Source organism: Suncus etruscus, chromosome 11 (assembly GCF_024139225.1).
Source record: "Suncus etruscus isolate mSunEtr1 chromosome 11, mSunEtr1.pri.cur, whole genome shotgun sequence".
Classification (NCBI taxonomy): Eukaryota; Metazoa; Chordata; class Mammalia; order Eulipotyphla; family Soricidae; genus Suncus; species Suncus etruscus.
Genome location: NC_064858.1, coordinates 85828657 through 85853633, shown reverse-complemented (window position 1 = coordinate 85853633; position 24977 = coordinate 85828657). Strand labels below are relative to the sequence as shown.

Sequence of the window (24977 nt, the reverse complement as noted above, 5' to 3'; positions counted from 1 at the left end):
CAGTGGACACATCTCCTTAAGAGGCTGACCCCTTCCCTCACCCCTCCACTTTACTCAAACCAGAAACAACTGGCAGACTTGATCCAAAAGGGAAGGGAAACAGCTCTTAGACATTATAGAAAAGAACCTGATCAGATTGTAGTTTCCTAAGGATTAAGTGATTTTGAGTGGCTCAAGAGAAATAATTCCCTGGTTGTGTTGACCTTGGAAGGGTATTTGGGAAACATAAATTGCCATTTTATGGCTTGCACCAAGTAAATGGGCCACCTCCTTTGGTCAGCTAGAAAGAAAGACCCCATCCCTTTTCTCATCTACCCCAATACCAGAGGGAATAAATGTGTTTAGTGATGGAGGCAAAAAAGGGGCATCTTATAATATTTAAGGAAAAGACTCCTGTTGTGCATTTTAAAAATAAACTTGTGGGTTTTGCTCAGTTTAAAAAAATTATTTGCTGATGGGAATGTTGTACTGGTGAAGAGGGGTATTCTTTACATGACTGAAACCCAACCACAATCATGTTTGTAATCAAGGTACTTAAATAAAGATATTAATAAAAAACCAAAAGAAATTATTTGCAGTCACCATGTATCTTACTCTTGTTGAGTCACCTATGAATTTGTTCTCAGATTCTTTCTATGTTACCAACCTTTTACCTGGTCTGCCTTTTTCATACATTCTGCTGAATAATAACCCTATTATTCCCCTCCTTAATAATTCAAGCAAGAGCAAAATTTCAGGGGCAAGAGTCTCTTGTTTGTTCACCATTAAAGGGGACATCAAGACTTGTCAGGCTTCCTTTCAGAAAGCAATGCCTTTACAGACCAGGTGGCTTCCTGAGCAGTACAAGAGGAACCAGGAGGCCTTAAACGGGCTCAAAATCTACCTAACCTAACACATTTAAACTGGTGGGGATTGCATGCTAAATACTCCTTTATGCCTATACAGGAACTTAAGAAAATTGTTAGAACTTGTAAATTATGCCTGCCTTTTCTTCAGAAACCACCTTTGCAAACTGCTGGGGTTAACCCCAGGGGCCTTAAGCCTGATGTATTGTGGCAAACTAAATGACAAAATCAAACATTAAAAAATCAGATTTAAGAAAGGTGGAGGGGGGGACCAGTTTAGACCAGCAGTTAGGTATGGCTCTTTTCAATTTTAATTTTTCAAAAAATGATAGGCTCTTGCCATTCCACAAACATTGGGCAAGTCTCACACCCAAGCCAGAGGTCCTGGTGCAATGGAAGGACCCTATGGCAGGTGCCTGGAAAGGGCCTGACTCCCGACTAACAGTAGGGAGAGGTTTTGGATGTGTGTTTCTTTACCAATGAGCACAATATGAGTCCCAGGTAGATCTCTCAAATATGTATTAATCTCTTGTCCCAGGACGCTGGGAAGCAGCCCTGAGGAGAGCAGTTTGTGTTTTATTCCAGAATGCTGCTACTAATCCTGATCCTGCTTGGATCAGAAATCCTAGATGTTGCCATGCCATCTAAAGAACACCCCCCCCCCCCCCCCGCTGGCTGGAACTGCGATGAAAGCTGCCACCTTATGGACCGAGCATATTGCCCTCCAGAATCTCCGTGGAGCCATTGACAAAGGTCTAAGAAAAGTAGAAGCCTCCCATCCTATATGAAAGCTTCCTTGCAGGCTCTTAGACTCTCTCTTTTATATTATATTTAAACACCTTTATTACATACATGTTTGTATTTGGGTTTTAGTCATGTAAAGAACACCACCCATCACCAGTGCAACATTCCCATCACCAATGTCCCAAGTCTTCCTCCTCCCCACACAACCCTAGACTGTACTCTAGCCAGGCTTTCTATTTCCTCATACATTCTCATTATTAGGATAGTTCAAAATGTAGTTATTTCTCTAACTAAACTCATTCCTGTTTGTGATGAGCTTCATGAGGTGAGCTGTAACTGTCAGCCCTTCTCTCTTTTGTGTCTAAAAATTATTATTGCAAGAATGTCTTTCATTTTTCTTAAAACCCATAGATAAGTGAGACCATTCTGCGTTTTTCTCTCTCTCTGACTTATTTCACTCAGCATAATAGATTCTATGTACATCCCTGTATAGGAAAATTTCATGACTTCATCTCTCCTGAAAGCTGCATAATATTCCATTGTGTATATGTACCATAGTTTCTTTAGCCATTCGTCTGTAGAAGGGCATCTTGATTGTTTCCAGAGTCTTGCTATAGTGCATAGTGCTGTAATGAATATAGGTGTAAGGGAAGGATTTTTGTATTGTATTTTTGTGTTCCTAGGGTATATTCCTAGGTGTGATCTAAGACTCTCTTAACAGACCCTGAGACTCTGGGAATCTGAGATGGGTTGGAAAAAAGACAAAGAGAACGGGAAGAGGGAAGAACTTGGTTTCATAATTGGCTTGATTTGTTTCCTTGGCTTACTACCTTGTCATCTGCACTAGCAGGGTCTTTAGTATTGCTCATGCTTTTCCTTACCCTTGACCCTTGTATTATTAATAGATTAAAAAGTATGATTAAAACTAGGTTTGGTACAGTTGTCATGCTCTCGCATGCCATTGAGGACTTGATTGATAAAAAAGACCATGAGCTGGATTGGGTGAGAGTGGCTATGGAAGAGATTCCCAAGAAAGATGACGTCTTCTTGACCCTGGGCTTAACTGGCAGTCAATGATGAATAAACTCCTTGGTGGAGGACAAACTAAGACAGACAGAGGTCCTGGGTCCATAGACATGGGGCAGCCAAAGATAGGAAAGACTCCTAGATAGGGGCACCTAAGACAGGCACCAGTCCCTTTAGCCTCCTATACAACAAATAGGGGATGTTATACCCTCAGCTTTACAGCCCCAGTTCTCACCCCAGCAAAGATGTGATGCCAGTCTTGCACCTCCTGCCCCCACCCTTGCTCAATAAGAGAATGTGCTCTGATAAAACTTGATAAAACATGATAAGGGAAAGGCAAAAGTTGTGTGTCTGGTTTGACATTTTTCTTTCAAAACAGGATTAGCCAATTAGAGCTAAACAAGAGCATGCTGCAAGTCCAGCTGACATTGTCCTTTTATAAAATGATCCCTTTTGGCCAGCTTTGGTAACCTGTACTCCATATAAACCCCTGTTTCTTTCAATAAAGTTGGGACTACTCTGACAGAATCTTCTCTCACACCACAGCCAAGGAACTTTCCATCCTTCCAATCTCTTTTAGGAGCAGCATTGCTGGAGAGGCTTATGAGCCCCCTGAGTTCCTGATCCTCCTTTGATGGCTGAGTTCGTGTAGGGACTCTCGAGTGTAGCTGACATCACCTGAGACTCAATAGAGGCCCATTCCTCCTGGATCCAGAATAGGGATCTTGGGCAGGGAAATGTGATGGCTCAGAGCAGGGACTGAAATATGTCAATAGAGAGTCCAAGGGATAACACTGGGAAGGTGTATTCACCCCCTTGTTCTGCTGCCCTGAACCTTTCTGAGGAGCCTGCTATCTCAAATCTTACCCTGTGCAAAAGCCATGCCTTGTACCTGAATATAGGACTAGAGATTTTTGGGCGCTCTTAAGTTTGTGTGGACTGCATCTCTACGGACACAAAGACTCTTGCACAGTTAACTCACACATGCTCTTTCTACAACTCCTGTCTTTCTCTGTTGGCTTCTTCAGAGGAGCTTGCCTATTGAGAAAGAAAAGCAAAGATGGGGACAATATGTGCTTCCTGATTGTTTCCAGCTGTTGTAACAGAGCATATCTGTTATTAATGTGTAGTGTCAACAGAGGCCAGTAGCTTCAAATCCAGCAGGCACCTGGCTCACCATTTACAGTTAAAGTCAGCCCAGGCAATGATAATATCTATCAGCACTCCACAGAGACTTACAGAGACCTCCCTTGACACCTCAGAGCTGTCTCAGAAGTCCTGAGAGATCCCAGGTGAGTGAACTCTCTGTGTTTGCTTCTGTGCGAGAAGGTTTGCAGCATTGAACACTATGTTTGCAGAACCCTCTCCCCTTTCTACCCACTCTGCCCCCACAACTTTCTTCCCTGGGAGCATAGAGATGTGTGGATAGAGAGATGTCTTGTATAGATGGCTCACTCCTAGGATGGTTCCTGCCTCATGCCAGCATGGTTGTGTTTCCTTTCAGAACCTGTCCTTCCTCAGCTGATCCCACCCCAGGGACAGATGTCTGAGGGTCGAGGGTCAAGTTCTAGTCTATTCTTAGAGACCTGAGGATACAGCCCTTTCCACCTTTCCTTCACCTGCTATGAACTTAAATCACTTCCCTTTGGGATATAGCTCCCCCTTTTTAGGTGAAGTTTAAAAATCCCATTACTGCTTCTTACTTTCCTTCAAATGCTGACAGTGACACCTTTCTTTCAGGGGCATTGTGTGCTGAGTCAGATGGAAAATCCATATGCATGGGGAGCCTCCTTCAGTGTCACACAGTAATAGTAGTTTGACTGCATGTATTTGTTCAATGTTAGACACTTAATTGTAATAGAGAGTCTTTGTTCCCTATGATGAGGAAAAAGCTGAGAATTTTCTCAACATAAGAACTGGAAATAGGCTTTAATATATATGTGCTTATGTGGAGTTTTAGTTGAAGAGAAGAGATAAAGTGAGAGGATCTGAGGGTTTGGACATAGCCTCAGAATTCTTGTGAAAATAGCTTGCACTATTGAGAAATGGTCTCATAGAGGGTCCAGAGAGATAATACAGTGGGTAAGAATCTTGCCCTGCATTAGTAAACACAGGCTCAATCCCTGGTACAACATATGATCTCCATTGCAGAGCCAGGAGTAAGTCTGAGCACTGCCAGGTATGTCCCCAAACAAAAAACTAAAATGAAAGAAATAATCGCATATAGCATAGAGGGATATCCCAGAATATACTAAAGTGAGAAGCACTTGCTAGAGAATCTGCAGTGTGGCCCAAGGAAAACAACTTCATGTTTATCTTAGTTTTTCCTGTACACAGGCTTGACTTGATCTCAACTGGTCTGTCTGTCTGTCTCTACACATCATGTGGTTGTACCTGGTGGCCCTGGTGGGCATGTACCACCTTGTGCGCTGGTACCAGGAGAGGCAGGTTGTCGACCAGCTGCAGGACAAGTATGTCTTCATCACGGGCTGTGACACAGGCTTTGGGAACCTGCTGGCCAAGCAGCTGGATATGAAGGGCTTTAGGGTTCTGGCTGCGTGCCTGACTGAGAATGGGGCCGAGACACTGAAGGCACAGACTTCAGAGAGGCTGGACACAGTGATCCTGGATGTCACCAAGTCAGAGAGCATCGCTGCTGCCACCCAGTGGGTGAAGGAACACACAGGAGACAGAGGTACGCTGAGCTGTTCATGTTTATTTCTATGTCTGAAGAGGAGACCCCAAGTGTTCTCTGTGAATAACATCCTGGGGCTTTTAGAACTGATTCCCATGAATTTTTCTTAGACAACAGCTCTCAAAATGAGCCTCTCTTCCTTGTACTGTCCCACAAGCCTTGTGTTTTGGGTGCTGGAAAGACTTTTTCATCATGAGCTGTGTTGTTCTCAAGCTCTTGCCTATATGTGTCTTCTCTCAATAGGGGTTCTACTTTCTTTATGATGATATTTGGGTTTCTCAGGGTGCTTCTGAGGGGATATGGGACAGAGATCCTGACTTGGAGGTTTTTGCATGTAGAGCTGGGGTCAGTGCTGGGACTTACACTGCATTTTTTTTTTTTTTTTACTTTCTATGATCTGTTCTGATATCTCCAAGTTGTTATTCAGATCGAGTATTCTTACTTTCAACTGCCTTTTTTTTAAGACTTCTGCAATTTTGGGGGTAATTCTAAACCCTCCAAAAATTGTGTGTTTTTGTTTTATGTTTTCTTTTTTTGTTTGTTTATTTGTTTTTGGGCTCAGGAGTTACTCCTGGCTATGTGCTCAGAAATGGATCCTAGCTTGAGGGACAATATAAGATGCCGGGGGATCAAATTTCAGTTCATCTTAGGCTAGAATGTGCATTTGAGCTGCTTGTCTTGCAGGTGGCATATTGGTTTCTATTCTGCTCATTTTCATGCAACCTCTTCATGTCCTGGGGAATGGTCTGGTGATTACAGCAGTGACCTCCATCTAGACATACCACACTCTTGCTCTCCCATTCTTTGTGCTCAGGTCTCTGGGGCCTGGTGAACAATGCTGGAATCTCAGGGATTTTGGCTCCCAATGAGTGGCTGACCAGACAGGACTTCATGGAGGTACTGGATGTGAACCTGCTAGGGGTGATTGACGTAACTCTGAGTCTGCTACCCCTGCTGAGGAAAGCCCAGGGCCGGGTGGTCAATGTTTCCAGCATTCTTGGTCGTATTCCCCTGTTTGCTGGTGGCTACTGCATCTCCAAATTTGGTGTGGAGGCGTTCTCAGATACCCTCAGGTAAGGGCCAAAGAAGATGCTCTCATGGGGCTCCTGCTGCTGTGCATCTAAGGACCCTTTTCTGGGAATAGTCATTCCATCACCCACTTTCAGGATATTTCTTCTTGATAACTTCTGAATTCTTTTTTTTTTTTTTTTGGTTTTTGGGCCACACCCTGTGACGCTCAGGGGTTACTCCTGGCTATGTGCTCAGAAGTTGCTCCTGGCTTCTTGGGGGACCATATGGAACGCCGGGGGATCGAACCGCGGTCCGTCCTAGGCTAGCGCAGGCAAGGCAGGCACCTTACCTCCAGCGCCACCGCCCGGCCCAACTTCTGAATTCTTAGCACCACTTCCATAGGAAGTATCTTTCTATATTCTGGTCATAGGGATAGAACACAGGCCTGTAGACTCTAATTCCACATCGCTTCTCTGAAGGAGGCCTCAAACCACAGGGTCTGGAGAGAACTGGAAATGGAAATGGAACAATTTGACTCTGAGTCCCAGGTCATCAGCCTCCTAATATTCAGACTCAGGAAAATTTTTGTTTGTTTGTTTTGGGGCCACACCCAGTGACACTCAGGGGTTACTCCTGGCTATGTGCTCAGAAATCACTTCTGGCTTGGGGGATCATATGGGATGCCAGTGATTGAACCAGGTCTGTACTGGGTCAGCTGCATACAAGTTTGCATACAAGGCAAACACCCTACTGCTGTGCTATCACACCAGCCCCAGACTCAGAAAAATTTTAGACAGCTTTGGGCCTTTGATTGTAGATGGATATTTGTAGGAACTTTTTAAAGTATGACTAAGTATAAGAAAAAGGATATGTTTATTTATTTTTAACTGTTTTGTTTTCTTTATTGTTCCACACCACAGTCATATTCTGGGGTCACTTCTGGCTCTGCACTCAAGAATAATACACAGGGTGGGATCAGGGAACCAAATGGGATATTGGGAATAAAATCCCAACTGGCTTCTTGTAAGACAAGCACCTTACGCACATTAGTATCTCTCAGGCCACTAAATGTTTTTTTAAGGATTGTTTAATGGTGCAGAACATAGGTGATCAGAAATTGATTAGAGCAGAAGGGAGGGACGATAGGAAAGATGAAGTTGGAGGACCAGTGATGGTATAGATAGGGGTCAAAGTAGCAGGAGATAACATCAAGTATGTTGCATTTAGAAGCACTTAGATATAATGTGTTTGTATACATTAGATATTTGGAAAAATGTTCAAGCTTTCTTTAGAGACTTTATCAGCACTATTCAGGCTTTCAAATTTATCCTGTATCAGTCCTTTATCAAGTAATTGGCTTATGTAACTTGCATTCTTTATGTGTGCTTTGTCTCCTAAGATATCTAACTTTACTTTTTATTTTCAGGAGGGAGCTCTCTTTCTTTGGAGGGAAGGTGGCTATAATTGAGCCTGGTTTCTTCAAAACTTCTATGAGCAATACTGAGAAGCTTGGTCAGAATTTCAAAAATGCATGGGATCAGGCCAGCCCAGAAGTCAAAAGCACCTACGGGAAAAAATTCCTGAAATCCGGTGAGTGAGGTCTGGAATATAGAGAGGAAAAAAAAACCATCATAATAATTTGGGTCCATTCGTTGTGCTATGATATTTTTTTGATTTTGGGTCACACTTGATGGTGCTCAGGGGTTATTCTTTGCTTTGCACTCAGAAATCGCTCCAGGCAAGCTCAGGGAGCTATATGAGATGCCAGGAATTAAACCTGGGTCAGCCTACGTGCAAGGCAAAAGCTCTACTGCTTGGCTATCACTCTGCACCCCCTGTGCTACCATAGTCTAAGTCCACATTCAGGTTGCATTAACCACAACTGAAGACATTCATATTATTCCCAATTACACATGGCTACAGTAAGCAAAGAAAAAATTCAGGCTGTTTATTTTTCTACCAGTGTTTCAGCAGAGTCCATCATTAATGGGGAAATCTGGAGCTAGAGATGGAGACCAACCTTGACTCATAGCAACCTTTCCTAGGGAGCTATATTTGTGGACACCTACTGTGTGAAATATTCTTTGAAATGGAGCCACTATGGGTCTCATGTGAAGAGTGTTGCTTGGATAAACTTTAGCAAACACTCAGATAAAATTTATAAACATCACTTGAGCACATATTAAGAATAACTTTATAATTATCATCATATTTTGAAATTATTTTATTAAATATGTAAATTTATAAAATATATTATTAAAATAGTATATTCTTGTTACTGTATTTTCTTGAAATTTAATTACTTTTTGAAAATTGAGTAATATTTTCTAGTAAGTGATTCAATGGGAAGAAAGAGTCTGTTTCATTAAGTTTTTCTTTCTCAACAGGTATAAAAATATTTCAAATCTTACAACCAATAATGTCTGAGGATCTGTCTTTAGTGGTAGGCTGCATGGAGCATGCTCTGACCTCCTGTCATCCTCGGACCCGGTATTCAGCTGGTTGGGAAGCTAAACTGATTCTCCTCCCCTTGAGCTACATGCCCACCTTTCTGGTGGATGCCATCATCCGATGGAACATGTTAAAGGCTACCAAGTCCCTGTGAAGCCTAGATGAACATCATTGTGTGGGGTTGTACATTAAGTGAGTTAAGGGAAGTAAACAGAAAAGGTGGGAGCTACATGTACATTGGAGAAGAATGTATATCCAGGTTTCAGGAGATAGAGTGTCCTATATATATCTACTAGTCCTCTTTCTTTCTTTTCTCTTTTCAGGGCTAGTATATATCTGTTGGGTTTCAGTCTGGTGGACCTATCAAGTGTTGACAGGGCCGTGTTGAGGTCTCCCACAATTGTTGTGTTATTATTGATGTCTTCTTTCAAATTGGTCAATAATTGTATTAAATAATTTGCTGGTCTTTCATTGGGTGCATATATGTTTAGTAGTGTGATTTCTTCCTGTTGCACATATCCCTTGAATAGTATGAAGTGTCCATCTTTGTCCCTTACAACTTTTCTGAGTCTAAAGTTAATGTCATCAGATATTAATATGGCCACCCCAGCTTTTTTAAGTGTGTTGTTTGCTTGGATGATTTTCCTCCAGCCTTTGGTTTTGAGTCTATGTTTGTTCTGACTATTCAGGTGTGTTTCTTGTAGGCAGCAGAAGGTTGGGTTCATCTTTTGTATCCATTTCGCCACTCTGTCTCTTAATTGGTGCACTTAGTCCATTGACATTGAAGGAGATGATTGTCATAGGATTTAATGTCATCTTTGTGTATAAGTTTGGTGTGTTTGTTAGTTTGTCTTCTCTTAAAGTAGACCTTTCTGTTTTTCCTTTAAGGCTGGTTTTGCATCTCTGAAGTTTCAGAGCAGTTGCTTATCCATGAAGCTCTGTATCCTTCCTTCAAATCTGAATGTGAGTCGGGTTGGGTGCAACATTCTAGGTGAAGCCTCCATTTCATTCAGTCTTGTCACAATATCCCATCATTGTCTTCTGGCCTTGAGAGTTTCTTGTGACATGTCTGCTGTTAGTCTTAAGGATGCTCCTTTGAATGTAATTTCCCTTTTTGATCTTGCTGCTTTCAGTATTCTATCTCTATCTTTGGGATTCATCATTGTAACAAGGATGTGTCTTGGGGTGTTTTTCTTCGGGTCTTTTCTAACTGGTACTCTTCAGGCATGCAGGATTTGATTGCATGCAATCTTTAGCTCTGGGAGTTTCTCTGTGATGATATCTTTGACTGTTGATTCTTCCTGGGGATCTCCTTCCTGGGCCTCCGGGACTCCATGATTCTTATGTTTTTTTCTGTTGAGTTTATCAAAGACTTCTATTTTCATCTGTTCACATTCTTTGAGTACTTTTCCCATTGTCTGATTGTTTGCCTTAAGGTTCTTTTCCAATCTATTCTGCTGTATAGATTTGTTCTGCATTTGATCTTCCAGTTCACTGATTCTGTCCTCAGCTGCTTTTACCATGCTGGGTAGGCTTTCAATTGAGTTTTTCAGTTGAGCTACTGTGTTTTTCAGATCTGTTATTTCTGATTTCTGTCTTTGTGTTCTGTTCAGCTAGAGCTATGTTTTCTTTGATTTTCATGAGGATCTTTTATATTTCTATTCTAAACTCCTTATCTGAGAGTTTAATTAGCTGGTTGGTATTTTTTGGGTCATCAGAGCTATCATCTTCATTCTCTGTGTATGGTGTTTGCCTGTGAGGTTTCCCTATTGTCACGCTTGTAGTGTGAATTGTTTTCTGCATGTTGTGGTGGGTTCATTAATTAGAAAGAGCACAAGTTCGCAAAGTGAAGCAGCCGTGCTGTTCTGGGGCCTCCAGGAGAGAGTTTTATTTGGGGCCCTTCCTAGCCCTCTGAGGAGGGCTTCAGGAGACCAGAGAAGAGAAACACGTTAAGCCAACAGGTTCCGTCAGCTTCTCCCAGTCAGCAATCACACAGTAGGGCGTACTTCTCCACAGACAAGTGTGCGCTCTCTGCCTGTGTACCTGATCGCCCGTTTTCACTCTGTCTTTCTTGGCCTTTCTGCCTGAGTGGCTCCAAGAGACAGTTTTTTTTTTGGGGGGGGATGCTCTTCCTAACCCTCTGAGGAGAGCTTCAGGAAATCAGAGAAGAGAAATAAGCAAAGCCAACAGGTCCCCTCAGCTTCTCCCAGTCAGCAATCACACAGCAGGGCTGACTTCTCCACAGACAAAGACAAGTAGTAACATTTCTTACCTCATAATACATAATTAAAGGTACTATATATATTCTGAAAAAATAAGCTCACTTTAGTAAGAATTATATATCTTGTTTCCTTTCTCACTACAAAACATGAATTAAATAATTTAAAATGATCTTAGATGGAAGTTAAAATATTCAATTATAAGAATATTAATATGAGCACTATGATTTGTAGTATATTTAATTTTCTTCTCTCCTTTATATTTTATTGTTTTATATTTAATTTTCTTCTCTCCTTTATATTTTATTGTTTTCTGTAGTTTTGCAAAGCAAGTCTAAAACAGTCTTTTTATTTTTCTTTAGATAATTGATATAGACTCTGGAAGATGATTGAAAAACTTAAATTAATACTTGAATATTGTAGTTCCATCATTTTATACCAGATGTGTAATTAGTTAAGATTAAGATAAAATATTTTGCTTATGTCCATAAGTAAAAGGCCATGAGACACACACACAATTGAGTTATTAGTAAAAGATGTGTAGAGTGCACATGGCTCCATTCTTTCTTCCAGGATTATTTTGGCAGTAAACAATTATACAATCATAGAAAGAAATATAACATATTATGCCATATTTCTTTTTTTAAATAAGGAAGTATTATCATTCTAAACTCAAACACATTCAATGCTTAGTATAGTACATCAAAGGTATATCTTGCTTTTTACAGTAAGTTCTCTGAAAACATTATAACATAATTACAGGATACACACAAAATTAAATATATCAGCATGATGCAACTATTCAGTACTGCATACAGTGCATTATTTATAAGACACCACAAGGACACAATTCTTATAAATTAACATGGATTATTGTTCTCAGGTTTGTGCTATTTATACCTGTTAGTGATAGTGACCATCAAATTTTTTTAAGGTTTGGAGTCAAAGGAGCACTGTAAAAACAATGTTACTGTGGCAATTATCGTTTGCATGGGCCCACCAAAGTATGGGGGTCATGAAAAGGAAAAACTCTGGCCTAAGTATAAGGAGACCCTACCCCTGAAGTTTCCTGACAGAAGACCATTTCTAGGCTCCAGGCAAACTAGTGTGTCCAATCCCGGTCATTGTCTGCAGTGCCCATACAGTTATATCTTTCACAGTCTCCGTTGTTGATCTCAAGCCTCTGCATTAAAGGTCCTGGAATCTGTACATCCCACATTGAAGTCAGGATGGTGTGAAACATCATCTAATTTTATCTCACAATTAACAAGCAATGCAGAAAGCCCTGTTCAGTACGCAGGTCGTTGTTGTTTAAATCTTTTCAATGTTAAGGGAAGACTCTTTTGAGTAAATCAATGTCAGAGCAGCAGTAGTGTCTTCCCCAGTAGAGGATTGCTTCCAGGTGATGTCATAAACAACGTTGAATATTTCATAGATGGCTTCCCCCGTTCAGGGATGACTGGAAAATGCCCAAACCTCTGAGGCCTATGCCAGGTCATCATGTCAATGTTCAGGGTTTGTAAGGTTCCATTGCCCCACAAGATTAGTGTGTTACCATCTCTATTAGATAAGAACTTGTCTGTATGTATAGTATTTTCCATTTTAATGTGCCCATGCAAACAAGGAATAATGCCACCTGGCATTATCAGCACATAAGGGGGCCACAAGAACAAGTCCAACAATCCCCGTGACCTGGTTCAAACATAAGCATTAAACTGAGGGACTCTTTCACCAAAATTTCTTATTGAATAGTTCCCAGCAAGATTGTTGCCTATGGGGATGCTAGAACAAGTCCAATAATCTAATTGACTTGGTTCTTATATTTACATTAAATGGAGGGACACTTCTACAAACTTCCTTATTTAACAATGAGCCAGGTCTTTAAGACAATGTTCAGGGTGTAAGGTCCTACTGCATTACAAGATTTGTGTGTTCCCATCTGTATAAGATAAGAACGTGTTTGAATATAATTTCCCAATTTAATGTGCCTATGCAAAAAAAGAACAGTATCACATGGCAAAATTGGTGCCAATGGGGATATTAGAACAAGTCAAAAAAAAAAAAAAAGAACAAGTCCAACAATTCAATTGACTTAGCTCTTATATAAACTTTAAATGGAGGGACACTTCTACTAACTTCCTTATTTAACAAATAACAAAGGGATAAAACGTGGGGAAAATAAACAATCTAACTTAAGACAGAGGACTCAATAGTCACTGTATGTGGGAACTAATCAGAAACCTAGTATGGCAGCAAACACAGTTACACAATGAAGAAAGGAAGAGGCCAAGAAGCCGCTGAGAGTGAACAAGTAGAAAAAGCATGCTGGCCTCTTCCCAGCCTGAGAGTCCAACTCATTTTTATTTTGAATATATATGGTACCCCCACGCAAAGTGGTCTCCTCCCAGCCTGAGCGTCCATCCTCCCATTTTTATTTTGAATATATATGGTACCCCCACGCAAAGTGGTCTCCTCCCAGCCTGAGAGTCCATCCTCCCATTTTTATTTTGAATATATATGGTACCCACAGAAGGCCACATGAGGTGGCACTCAGGCCAAGCCTAGAGTCCAGAGGGGAAATAGGGGAACTGCTGGAGGCCTGCCAAGCCTCCCAGAACCCCCCCCCCAAGCTAGGGAGAATGCCATCCGGCATGGGGTGTCCCCTAATCCCAATACCTGGGAAGATCTGGCCTCCAGGATCAAGGCACTGGAAGCCAGCTATCTGTCCGGCCCCTCCCTTTGCACCTCCTCCATAGAGTAGGGAAGGGGGGGAAGCCTGGGGACCCCTAATAGAGTCCACCTAGAACCCACAGCAGGCCACCTGAGGTGGCAGATATTATGCCATATTTCTTCAGCAAGTCAAACTAGCATTTATTGCTAAAGAGAGTAGGAAGAGGTGGCAAATACACAAGAAGGAAAGTGGAAGTAGTCTACCAAATATTTTGGACAGTGTTTTGCTTTAAACAATGTTTGCCTAGCATCAAGACATGAATTTTCTTCTGTGGGGGACAGGCCTTTATCTGGTGAGACCTTTTCATGATCCCTTATCTGTCATGGGAGACTTTATGGCCACTGTTCCAGAGACCTTTATTTGGCGGTCCCATGCCTGAGGGGACATTCCAATTGCTTCCACTGGAGGAGAGGAATTGAGAGGCACAGCAGCTAAGTTCTAGCTGAACGGAGAGCCAGAAATGAAGGCTATGCAGGAAAATACAGTTCCCATGGCAATAGTTTTATCCTATTGGTCATCTTGTGAGGGTGTGGCTGACTAAGAAGCCTGGTATATGAAACAATTATGCAACAGGAAGCACATTATAAAGGCTAAAAAGCTGTGTGAATTTTTATTCTACTCTTACTTTATGCTTCTTTTTTTGCCCTGTTCCACAGGGCCAAAAGCATTTCTTTATGCTAAACATTATCAGAGCACCTACATCATCTGAAACTGCTTTACACTTAAATCACCCTTAGGTCCAAGGGCAGGCATTCCAGCCTGTGGGTCTTCATCTTAGGGTAGAATAGCTGTAGAATAGCTACAGGCCTAAACATAACTTAATCTTTATCTCTAAATCCAGTTACTTGCTTGCTAGGGCCACCCTGCAGAATAATTTGTGTATTTCACTGGTAACTGTTTGGGCCTGTCAAGATTGACATTTGGTAATTAGAATACTTAAGCAAACTCAAGCAGAATTCAAAGCCTAGTTAGTTCTCACATAAAAAACAAAAAATTATTACATTATTCAAAGGAAAAACTTAATCATGGGTATAAGTAATATTATTTTTAAAATATTAATTACATAAAGATGAGAATAATAATACCATTTATATTATATTTGATACTTAGTTCAATATTATTTATCATTGGATAATAACAACTAGCAATTACTTACTGGTTAATATAAACATTATCATTTATTATGCATTAGACATAATAAAAAGTAATATGTCCTGAAATAAATAAGCTCATTTAAAAAGGAGTTATAACTTGTCTTCTATCTCATCCCAAACCTGAATTTATTAAATTAAAATGGTCCTAGATGGATGATAAAATATTTATTCATGATAATACTAATAGTAGGAGCACTACTCATAGTAGTAAATTTTCTTCTTGTCTCTCCTTTATCTTTTATTGTTTTCTTTGTTTTGCAGAGCATTGCCTAAAAAATCTTTTACATTTTTAGAAAATTAATATATGCTAAATTTCAAAGATGATTGAAAATTTTAAATTAATTCTTGAATATTTTAATTTTATCATGTTTCACCAGATATGTAATTAGTCTAAATTAGGCTAAAATAAAATGATTTGCTGTCACTCCACTCTCATCTTCTGCCTAATAGTAAGACCTGCCTATTTCTGGGAGGGGTCTTTGGGAGGTAACAAAAAGTTTACTCGAGGGGCAGGAAGAAGAGTTGGAGGATTAAGAGAGGAAGAAGAAGAAGAAGAAGAAGAAGAAGAAGAAGAAGAAGAAGAAGAAGAAGAAGAAGAAGAAGAAGAAGAAGAAGAAGAAGAAGAAGAAGAAGAAGAAGAAGAAGAAGAAGAAGAAGAAGAAGAAGAAGAAGAAGAAGAAGAAGAAGAAGAAGAAACAAGTAAACTAAGAAGAAGAAAGAAAAAAGAAATTGCTCCTAATTCGGGGACCATCTGGGAAGCCGGGGATTGAACACAGGTCCATCCTGGGTCAGCTGCATGTAAGGCAAAAGCCCTACTACTATGCTATCATTCTGGCTGCATCAATATTGTTTCTTTGTTTTTATTAAAATACTCATACACCCAGAAATATGTAAAAATTTTGAATATTCCATTCCCTCTTTTAACAACCAAGCACTCTTAAATAGATTTCTGTCAAATGTTTTACCTCAGAAAATGAAGTACTCAACTATCATGTATAAATATTTTGCTGAAGTAGTTTTATATCTGGCTCATGCAAGGTTTACCCATGCTTATATTATTCACTATATGGATAATATCTTGCTTGCATATTCTAATGGCAGGGAGCTTCAGAGGTTATATGAGGATGTAATGACATGCTTACTGGTTTATAGGTTGTCACAGAAGAAACTCAGACACATAGTGCATCCCCCTAAAATCTCCATCTACTGGAAATATCTTATAACTCATTACTATAAATGATTTTCAAAAACTGCTGGAAGACATTAATTGGATCCCCTCCTCCCTTGGGTTTCCTAACTCTGAGCTCTGCAACCTATTCCTCACCCTAAATGGGATCCATACTGCATAGTCAAAGCCAGTTAACTTCTGGAGTACAAAAGGAATTCGAGGCTTTTATGGACTAGCTACAAAAGTCCTATCTTTCCAGGTTCACCCCTGGAGAAAAAGTATGGTTACTGCTCTTTGCTATGTCTCAAACACCTACCATTTCTATAACACAATTGTATGGCCCATTTGAATGGCTTTATTTACAGAACAAACAGCCTCACACCTTCGTGACATATTTGGAGTTAATAGCTGCTCGGATAGTTAAAGGAAGATTGTGGTCACAAGTATTACTGAGCTATGATCCTCAAATCATTGTCTTGCCTATTCCATAAAAGAAAATTGAATCCATTCTTCTCCTCAGTAAGTCTCTTCAAAGAGCGTTAGCTGATTTCTCAGGATAAATTGCTTTCCATTTTCTGCCTGGAAAAGCCAGGGGGGTTTTTTTTTTTCAGCCTTTTGTAATTTCTTCCATAATCTATTATTATCTCTTTTATAATGCTCTGGCATTTTACATAGATAGCTTTTTATTAGGAAAATGTGTCCCTTCACTGACCACAACAGTAGCTACAAATTTGAAGTGGAGCTCACCACATTGATTTATTCACTTTCTCATGTGTCCTTCCCATGTAATATGACGAGTGACTCAGCATACATAGTTGTTCTCTTCCCTGGAATTGTCACAGACTCCCTAAATGTCCCTGACCATGTATTTCAGGATTTTCTTTAGCAATTACAAGCTCTTTTACAAAAGCACTCTATAACTCATATTACTCATATTGTATCTCATGCTGGCTTCTCAGGGCCAATGGTTCAAGGAAATGAAACTTCTGTTTGTATAGAGCAGGGGTCCTCAAACTTTTTAAACAGGGGGCCAGTTCACTGTCCCTCAGACCATTGGAGGGTCTGACTATAGTAAAAACAAAACTTATGAACGAATTCTTATGCACACTGCATATATCTTATTTTGCAATGAAGAAACAAAACAGATACAAATACAATATGTGGCCCGCAGGCCATAGTTTGAGGACCACTGGTATAGAGGCACCTGTTTTTACATCACCTGTAGAAGTGTCTCAAGCCCTACATACAAATGCCTGCTGCTCTCATGTGCAATATCACTATCCTAGGAGGCAAGCCAGACAGATTTTCCAGGCATGCCAGTACTGTGCCCAGTTACACTGTGCTTCACATGTAGGTAAAGCCAACCTATGAGATCTGCAGACAAATGAATTATAGCAGATGGATTTTACACCTTTTCCCAAACAAATCCTACCTTCATGTAGTAGTTGACACATATTCTTGTTTTATATGGACTGTCCCTATAACTTCTGAAAGAGCTAAAGTTGATTGTTCCTCTTTTTTTTGTTTTGTTTTGTTTTTTGTTTTTAGTTTTGGGGCCACACCCAGCAGTGCTCAGGGGTTACTCCTGGCTCTATACTCAGAAATCATTCCTGGCAGGCTCAGGGAACCATAGGGGATGCCAGGATTTGAACACCGTCCTTCTGCATGCAAGGCAAAAACCCTACCTTTATGCTATCTCTCCAGGCCCTGATTGTTTCTTTTTATTACAATATTTTTCTGTCATGGGCATTTCGCATACCAGCAAAACTGATAATGGCCCAGCCTACAGTCTTCATTCTGTAAAAAAAAAAAAAAAAAAAGGTCAATCAATCATGTCACTGGCATACCTTACAATCCTCAGGGACAAGCTATTGTTGAAAATGTTCACAGAAGGCTCAAAACTTAATTTTTAAAACATACAGAAAAGGAGATATGACACCTCTTAACTTCTTATTCTTAACATTAATTTCACTAAACTTTTTGAATTTTCCCCAATGAGAACCCACAGAGCTTCTGAAAGACACTTTTGAAAAGATGTATAAGCTCAAAAAACAGATAAGTCACCTATTTGGGTAAAAATCAACAAAAAAATAGGTATCAGGTAATTTTCTTATTTGATTAAAAGGATATACTTATAGTTATATAAATATCAAGCCCACCAAGAAATTCTGAGTCCCTTTACACCTTGTCAGAAGCTAAATTCTTACAAAAGATGAAACCAAGTCAGATTTTGCTGAGTGTTATTAGGAACCTTCCAAGCTAAGGTGTTCCTACTCTTTCCCAAATCTAACACAGGCTATTCCAAAGGAAGAAAAACAGAAACCAGCAGCAAATACAACAGGTAATTGGAATAACAAGCCAACATGTCACTCTAAATCAGAGATTACAATGCTTAGGAGTAATCAGATTCAGAATTTTAGTCCTGTTTTGGGGCAATTTGTCCTGCTCTCACTGGACTTATTAACTTAGGAAACACTTGTTGCATGAACTCTATATTGTGTGTAACAATTGTAATTATGCAGTGCCTGTGAAATGCTCCATGTGTGGCTGATTATTTCAACATAAACAACTACCAGGATGGTATTAGCAGGTCGAGTCAGTTGGAGCAAAAGGTAAAGTGGCAGAATAATTTGGCCTAATTATGAAAGCCCTATGGGCAGAACAGCACAAGCATATCACCCCAAAAGACTTTAAGATAAACATTGTGAAGATCAATGACCTATTTGCAGGATATAGCAAACAAGGTTCAAATGAACTACTTCTCTTCTGATTGTTTCCATGAAGATCTGAAAAAAAAAGGGCAGATAATCAGAAAAAACGTAAAGAGGAAATTAATTATCATCTCAAAGTCTTAAAATTGCAGAGCATGCTTGGCAGAAACACAAGTAGCTCAATGAGTCTATTATTGTTACACATTTTAGGGTTAGTTCAAATCCACAGTCCAGAGTCTCACCTGTCACAAAAATTCCCAGACATTTGTGACTTTTATGCATCTATTTCTGCCACTGGCATCCACAAGTAAATATACACACTGGGATTGCCTCAGGTTACTTTTTAACGAGGAAAAACTGACAAATAACAGTAGATTTTATTGCAGTCACTTTAGATAGCAGCGAAATTCTCTAAAAAGGACAGATATTTGGATGTTACCTTTTATGAGGTATGAGCTTTAAAAACATCAGAATTTATTTTCCTATGATGGCAGGCAGCAGCAAAAACCAGACATATGTGGACTTTCCCTTTAGAAAATCTTGACATGTCACAACATGTTATTTATTCAAAGAACAACTTTAAAAACTTATTTTCTGTTTATAATCACTATGGTGAAAAACACAAAGGCCGTTACACTCCTGTAAAAATTGCAGTAGACAATGGTTTGACTGGTTTAACTTCAATGATCACAAAGTTTCTGATATCCACATCTCTTCGATGAAATGCTCAGCAGCTTATACCCTCTTTTATATTTCACAGAGACCAAGAATAATGGATGTATCATAATAAGCTAAAGCTTGTTAGCAACTAATTGTCTTTTAAAAGATGTCTGCAATGTTCTAATGTCTTGGCCCACAGAAATTTATAGAGAATGAATTGGATGTCAGGAACTCCCATTACAGTACAGTAACTTTTTTTTTTTTTTTTTTTTTTTTGTTTTTGGGTCACACCCGGTGGTGCTCAGGGTTTACTCCTGGATCGGCTGCTTGCAAGGCAAACGCCGCTGTGCCATCTCTCCAGGCCCTCAGTAACTTATTTTTAAATTAAGTATGTCGGAAATAATGTTCTAAAATTTTTGTTCACAAAAGTTTATGGAGAAAGAAGTTGGGTTCCCTGGACTTGCATTATAGTGTTCAGAACTCTATTGTGTTATGTGCTTGTTATAAGAATGTTTTAGCAATCTATTTTCAATTTAAACATCTACAAAAATGTTCTAATATTTTGGTTTACAGAAGTACATAGGATGCAAATCAAATGCTCTGGACTTGTGCTACAATGCTCAATGCTATTAAATCTTATTACAGTGCTCATTATAAAGATGCTGGTCAACTTATGAGAAAAGCTTTTGTGATATTCTTAAGACAGGCTTTGATATTCTCAAAGCCAATTGGTTTGAGAATGACGTATGCATAATCTAACAAATAACACTTTTTTTTTAATTTTTATTTTTAATTATGAGAACAAGGGTGCAAAGGAAGAGGACAAGGTAAAGTTACAGTGGAAGGACAATCACCCATAACATAATTCTCAGAAGTCCCCTTGCTGATATCTTAACTTTGAAATTTCAGCCAAAGAACATTAAGATAAATAAGACAGAATCCATGTACAATTACTTTGTCCCTCAAGTCCCCAGATTGTAACACATTATAATATTTCTTAACAGTACACAAGGCAATCTAAAGCCATAAAACTTACGTAACTCCTTAAACATTACAGGCATAGTATTTTCTTACATTTCCATATACATGCATATTAGCTTAAGTTAACCTCAAATTTTAAGTGAGTTCTTTTTAAGGATTAGAGTCAAAGGAGCACAGTAAAAATGGTGTTAGAGTGGCAATTGTTGTTTGCATAGGCCCACCAAAATATGAGGGACATGGAAAGAAATAACCTTGGCCTAAGTACAAAAAGACCAGACCCCTGAAGTTTCCTGGCACAAGATCAAGTCTAGGCTCCAGGCAAGCTAGATACAAATAACACTTTTACTGCCATGTCTACCCCCAGTAGCAGTGAACCAAGGAATTAGCTATTAAGTAATTGGCTTAAAATTAAGAGCTGGAGCAATGGCGCAAGCAGTAAGGCATCTGCCTTGCTCTAGTTAGCCTATGACAGACCATGGTTCAACCCCCTGGCGTCTCATATAGTCCCCCAAGTTAGGAGCAGTTTCTGAAGGCATAGCCAGGAGTAACCTGAGAGTCACCAGGTGTGGCCTAAACCTCCCCGCAATTTTTTTTTCACTACTTTACCAGCTGTCTTTATATTTATGAAGTGCTTTGACTCATTTCATTTACCGCCATAGATGGGTCAGTTTTACCATTGTAACATATTGATCTATCAAATATGTGTGTGTGTATGTGGCAGTCTCCTTAATATCAGTCTGTATTATACATAATTCTGTCTGTATTGTACATTGCCCTTCTACATCTCCCCTCCCCTGCTTGCCATTCAGCAAACCTTTTCAATTGTTTTCCTATGCTCAATTATCTCTGATTTTCTTCTTTCCCTATTAAGAGAAAACCCCTATGGCTCAACACCCCTTGTGCCACCTCACTCCCACCGCACACCACACCCTTTCTAGCCCTTCTCACCATGAACCGCTGCTCTTGACTAGAATTGTGGGCCCTGACTCAAGGACTAATTTCAGCCTGTAACTCCACCCAGTAGCTGCAGCACATTTTCAAAGTCTTCCTGACTGCCGTTAACTGACAGATCACCTCATTAGTTGAAGTAGTAATCCATATTCTATCCACTTTGAATTTATTCAACACTCTAGGGGAAATATGAGTATTTCTGTATGTGTATTTCTTATTGGGATACATTATTGATACTTCGAATTTATTCAATAAAAAAATGTATTTATATGTATTCCCTGGGGAACAGTGTTATTATATATCTGTACCAGGAATTATAAAGTATGAAATTTCTCAGGGAAAGATACTACAACCTGCCCTTAGTCCTCTCGTGCCCCAATACTTCCTTTTGGCAGTATTTTCTTTTCTTTTCTTGAAAAAGAGATTCCACAAAACAGTCAAATAGAGAAATCTTATGTAATAGAGGAATTCCCATATATTAAGGATAGTAACTCTAAAATTTATGTTTCAGGTGGCCCTTTTACCCTGAACATTTGTTATACTTCACGCTAAACAAAGATGAATTCCTCTTTACATGTCAATGACCCTCCTAGGCTGGAAGAGTTTTTAGATAGGTCCTTTGCTTTCACATGGGGTGTTCTTAATCTCCTGGTAAATACTCTGGTCTCAGCTGGTCTCTTCCTATTGCTCAATGAGGTAGAAAGATCCCCAAACACATGTTTCACCCTCATCAGTGTGGTTTGGATTATTTTCTGTGGCAGTCCCTGCTCCAGAACTGCTACTCTGGCATGTGATTACAGTTTGAGAAGCTTTAACTTATTTTGGTGAGGATTGTACCGTGGGGGAGGATCCTGATCCCAGGGCATATCAAGGTCAATAACATCTCCAATAAGTCATGTGAGCCTTGAACCTTGAACTAATATTGGCAGGGGAAATAACAGCCACTGGCCCACTTGCTTCTTGGATTTACCTGCCATGACTTCAGTCAATGGATTCTTACTTTACTAACTCATAGAAAATAACTGATCTATTTGGAAGACTTGAGATGTCACATAATTCCCAGCAATGTAGTGAAAGATAATTAATTGGCTGAGTATGTTAACCACTGAAGGAGGGATCTGTCCAGTCATTAATAAAACTTACCACATGCTTGAGGATAATATAAAATTTGTGAACCAGCCAAGTGGTTACACTGATAAAACCAGCAAGGATGGCATTCTGCATATATTTATTTCATAATTCTCAGGACTAACTTTACTGTTAACTTCCTTTAGAAAAACTATACTACTTTTAGTATTTAGCCTCTGTTGATTGAATTTCTGGGGATTTTTTTCTATTTTTCCTTCAAGATGTTCTATACATGAGCCTAAAACTAAGACACAAATGGGTTTGATTTGAAAAAAGCTTCATGATGTGGCAAGAATCTCACCCCAGATTCAAGTGGACAGGAATTTTAGGCAAAGTACAGCCACCCACTCACCTCCCCTACCTGAGAGAGATCAAGGATTTTAAGAACCCGAGGAAAGACTGAGATCCTATCCAATGTGAAGCAGTGGCTCCAAAACCTACTGTCCCTTGCCTTCAGACTTTCAGGGTCTAAAAGTCTTGTGTGATGAATGATATTGGAAATAGCTAAGAAGTAGAGATAAGGGGCCAGATTAAAAGGGGGGGGGCAAAGCAACTAGAGCCTGTACCTTGCACATGGTCAAACTGGGTTAAATCATTGGAATCCTATATGATTCCCTGAACCATCAGGAGTAATTTCTGAGTGCAGAGCCAGGAGTTACCCCTGAGCATTTCCAGGAATCCCCCCCACAAAGAGGAAAGTAAAGATAAAAAATCAGAGTAAGATTTGATAGAGAAAACACAACTGGACCAGATCTGACATATGATCAGGCAGTACCATTTTATTATTTTGCTTGTTTCTGCCTTATATCAATAACAAATGAAGCTATGCTTAATGAGAAGATTAAAAAAAAAGGGGGGGGAATCAGAGCCAACACAGGATTGACCCCGGTTTGAATTCCGGCATCCCATGTGGTCCCCTGAGCCTCCCAGGAGCGACTTCTGAGTGTAGAGTCAGGAGTAACCCCTTGAGCACTGCTGGGTGTGACCCAAAAACAAAAAATAGAGAAGATTAAAAAAAATGTGTGCTCATGTCTCTCTTTAGAAAAGGAGACAAACTCCTCTTCACTCTGGCTTTTCCTTCCTGGAGGATCCCCATGCCCTTATGCTTTAGGGCTTTCTTGCTGACTTACTTTTATTTTCTAATAAAATGTGTTTGGATTTGCCTGTTTTTGTTTAGTCCTTTTCTTTTTTCTCTTTTTTTGATTTGTTGTTGTTGTTGTCATTGTTTTTGTTTTGGGGTACATCTGGGGATGCTCAAGCCTTATTCCTGGCTCTACGTAGCCTCAGGGTTTATCTGAGGGACTTGAAGGATGGTAAGAGTTCCAGATACTGAAACTGAATCAGCCCTGAGCAAGGCAAGTGCCCTACCCGCTGTATTATCATATGATCTCCAAGCCTTCCAGAAGTAATTTCTTAATTTTTTTTTAATTTTGGGCCACACCCCGCGGCGCTCAGAGGTTCCACCTGGCTCCGGGCGCAGTAGTCGCTCCTGGCAGGCTCGGGGACCATATGGAATGCCAGGAATCGAGCATAGGTCCATCCTGGGTAGGCCGCATACAAGGCAAAAAAGCCTTAGTGTTGTGTTATCTCTCCGCACGATCCCCCCAACCCCCAAAATCAATTCTCAGTGCAGAGCCAGGAAGTAATTCCTGAGAACGACCAGTATGGCCAAAAAATAAAAATAAAAAGGAATAGTCCCCCCACCCTAGTACCACTGGATGAGGCCCTTCTTCACATGGGTTTAAGCAGTTTTCCCAGGACTATTTGTTACAGAGATTTCCTCTTCATAACGTGTATCCCTTATTTTCATAATATTTTTTGTTGGTTTTATAATGAACCTGTTCTCTGGGTCAAGAGAAATAGTAAATCAGGTAAGGTGCACATAACTCACCTGGATTCTATCCCTGGTACCTGTGGCCCACCAGGGACCCCGACCAGCAGGTAAAGCTGGGGACCACGTCAGTAATTCACAGTTCTCGAAGAGGAATCCAGCCTGAAATAGAAGAGGGACTGGGAAAATAAAGAGACTCGAGACGAAGGGTTCTGATCAGGAGTCCATTTAATAAAGGGAAAAATAGACCTTTTATAGACAATGCAAAACAAAGAGAGTAGGGGCGAGGCGCAATAGGAATGGCTCTCTGAACACCACCAGGAGTGATGCCTGAACAAAACCAGGAGTCAGGCCTGAGCACCTTTCTGTGTATCCCCAAACATATATATGATTTTTATGTATGTATACAATACATATAAGTATATATAAAGTGAATCTGTTCTCAATTTTTCTTTAGTCTGCACTTAAGCAAAAGTTGGTTTTTCAAATTATTTACACTTAAGGTCAGTGAGATCTTATGCTATGCAGTTGTTAAATAGGAAGTGACAGGTCTGATATGTTTTAGATTTCAATTTTTAGGCATTCATTAGTTCTTTTCTGAGAAGAATGCCCTCAAGTTCTTTAGGGGACTATAATTGTTCTCACCAGAGTGGTGTTTTTTTTTTTTTTTT

General features: G+C 39.9%; 1 protein-coding gene and 1 pseudogene across 1 annotated transcript; both read left to right on the top strand.

Moving 5' to 3' along the window:
* Positions 1–4997: 4997 nt before the first annotated feature.
* Positions 4998–8926, top strand: LOC126023018 (retinol dehydrogenase 7-like). Its single transcript, XM_049784062.1, has 4 exons — positions 4998–5310; positions 6125–6383; positions 7748–7911; positions 8709–8926. The coding sequence occupies exons 1-4, from the start codon at positions 4998–5000 to the stop codon at positions 8924–8926; spliced, it is 954 nt and encodes a 317-aa protein (XP_049640019.1).
* Positions 8927–14747: 5821 nt separating this feature from the next.
* LOC126022161 (ubiquitin carboxyl-terminal hydrolase 8-like) lies at positions 14748–19542 on the top strand (annotated as a pseudogene).
* The last annotated feature ends 5435 nt before the right edge of the window (positions 19543–24977 follow it).

Excerpts from the sequence above, each read along its gene's own strand:
- LOC126023018 (XM_049784062.1), top strand. The coding sequence starts at position 4,998 with ATGTGGTTGTACCTGGTGGCCCTGGTGGGCATGTACCACCTTGTGCGC. Across the intron at positions 6,384-7,747 it reads GCGTTCTCAGATACCCTCAG|GAGGGAGCTCTCTTTCTTTG; the intron begins GTAAGGGCCAAA and ends TTTTATTTTCAG. Across the intron at positions 7,912-8,708 it reads GAAAAAATTCCTGAAATCCG|GTATAAAAATATTTCAAATC; the intron begins GTGAGTGAGGTC and ends CTTTCTCAACAG.